Raw genomic sequence first — 2,104 nt, forward strand, 5'->3', positions numbered from 1 at the left:
CAGGTACAAAATGGCAACCAACACGTACACATTAGAGAACACCATGTTCAAAGGGAACACTGCCAAGTGCAAATTGCAACCGTGGAGTACGAAAAGACAAGCATGTGGTACACAATGATAAACTGCTGGATACAAAATGACACAGAGCACGAAATGACAACAGTGAAGTGTTCAATGACAACTTCCAGGTACAAAATGGCAACTGTGGTTAATGATGACAACCGCTGGGTGCAAAATGATAACATCTTATACACGAGTAACAAACACTGAGAATGAGGTACAAAATAACTGAAAAATCATAAATATGGCAGTAGTGAGCAGTCAATTAGTACTTCACAGGTACAAAATGGCAACTGATGGGAACAAAATAACTCCCATATACACAATGGAAGCCACCATGTCTGAAGTGACAACTGTTGTATACGAAGTGACAATTACAAGGTACAAAACAACAACTATGTACAATGGCAGGGTACAAAATGATAAATTTACAGATACAAGATGACAAACGTGGAGAATGAAATCTGTGGGTACAAAATAACTGCACTATAACTGGTAATGGTGAGGTACTAACTGACTGCTTATAGGTAAAACAGAAACTTCCATAACTGAAGTGGCAACTGTTAAGGAGAAATAGTAACTGTTGTGTACACAGCGACAATTACAGGGTAGAAAACAACAACTATGGTTAATGTAATGTCAGCTGCTGGTACAAACTGGTGTTTAATGGACCTATAAATTTGCCTGTATGTGTTGCCGCTGGATTAATCTCTGTTAAAGCTTGTTTTCTGTCTGAGTCCAGGTTTAAACTGATTTCTCTCGTCCTCGGAGACGTTCGGCTCGTGATCTCACTCCTGCAGAAACTCAAAGCGGGAGGATTCTGTTTCATCTCCCCTCTGATCTGTAAACTCAACAATTGCATCATGCAGCAGGCTGGATTACGCAGCAGAATGCTCCTTTAATCTGCCTGTTTGCTCAGGAGAAATCTCAGCGGCACACTGGGATCAGCTCTTAGACACAGTATCTGTCCCATCAGCAGAGATTTACAGCTGKGGGGTGGGATCTGTGTGGTCTGTGGCCCCTCTGTGAGGACTTTACTGTGTGTTAAAGGGATTTTCATTAGGTTGGATCCTCAGTGAYTGCTCCTCTGCAGGTTCACCTGCAGCTTAACGGGCTGCGGGAATATTGTCTGCTGGATTAGAAGCAGGAGGGTGGGCTGTGAGACTTACCTAAAACGTTGACTTTGAAAGGGACGCTGTCGTCTTTCTTGCCCTGTTTCTCTTTATCAGCTGTGGAGAAACAAACATTTCAAACATTAAAACTTGTTTTTTTTTCTCATCATGTTGGAAAATTTTGAACTGATGTTGCATCACAGAGTAAAATGTTTGTGTTTTCAGTTCGCTGTCATCGCTTGGCCGCTTCACTTCCTGTCTGCTGTGTCTGAGCTGTTCATTGTGTGTGTGTGTGTGTGTGTGTGTGTGTGTTTACCCTTTAGGACAGAATAAAAGAAGAGGAGAATATGTGAGGATGTTTACCAGCAGCTCAAGTCACTCTGTTCATCAGAGCCAAGGTGGTGAAGGGTCAGTGTGTGTGTGTGTGTGTGTGTGTGTCAGAGTGATGGATGCTGACAGAAAGCAAACAAAGCAGCAGCAGGCTTTGGTTTGCTGTGTTGTTTCATGTTTTCACGCTGTCTGCAGGAGGAGCTGAGCTGAATGTTAACCACACAACACACACTTGATATTCAGTCGGAGAAAAACGTAAAATATTCAAAGTTTCAGAAGACGGCTGCAGCTCGCTGTGGTTTCAGGTGACAGTTCTTTTCACTGAAGATTAATAAATACAAACCTTACAATTGTGGAAATGGAAATTGATATATTTTTAAAAATCTTCTTATCCAGAAAATTGTGAAAATATGATGAAAACTAGACATTTATTTGATTTTTTAGCCAAGCAGTTTTTTTTAATTGAAGAGCAAACATTTATTCATATTGATAGTTTTACCCTCCAGTCCAGCAGGGAGCGACAACCTGCTGGTTTCTCCAACAAGAAAGGATTTACAGCAGAGTGAGAAATGTCACTGCTGCTCAACTGTTTTTATAAAAAC

The 2,104-nt window shown here is 41.2% G+C and overlaps 1 protein-coding gene across 1 annotated transcript in view; it reads right to left on the bottom strand.

Moving 5' to 3' along the window:
• tmeff1a (transmembrane protein with EGF-like and two follistatin-like domains 1a) overlaps window positions 1–2,104 on the bottom strand; it is a gene marked incomplete in the record, with an annotated part of 66,913 nt that overhangs the window by 18,290 nt on the left and 46,519 nt on the right. The window contains 1 exon segment of the mRNA XM_014026958.1: window positions 1,230–1,289. Coding sequence (XP_013882412.1) covers window positions 1,230–1,289 — 60 coding nt within the window.

The sequence above is a fragment of the Austrofundulus limnaeus genome, unplaced genomic scaffold, assembly GCF_001266775.1.
Source record: "Austrofundulus limnaeus strain Quisiro unplaced genomic scaffold, Austrofundulus_limnaeus-1.0 Scaffold603, whole genome shotgun sequence".
In the NCBI taxonomy this organism is placed as follows: Eukaryota; Metazoa; Chordata; class Actinopteri; order Cyprinodontiformes; family Rivulidae; genus Austrofundulus; species Austrofundulus limnaeus.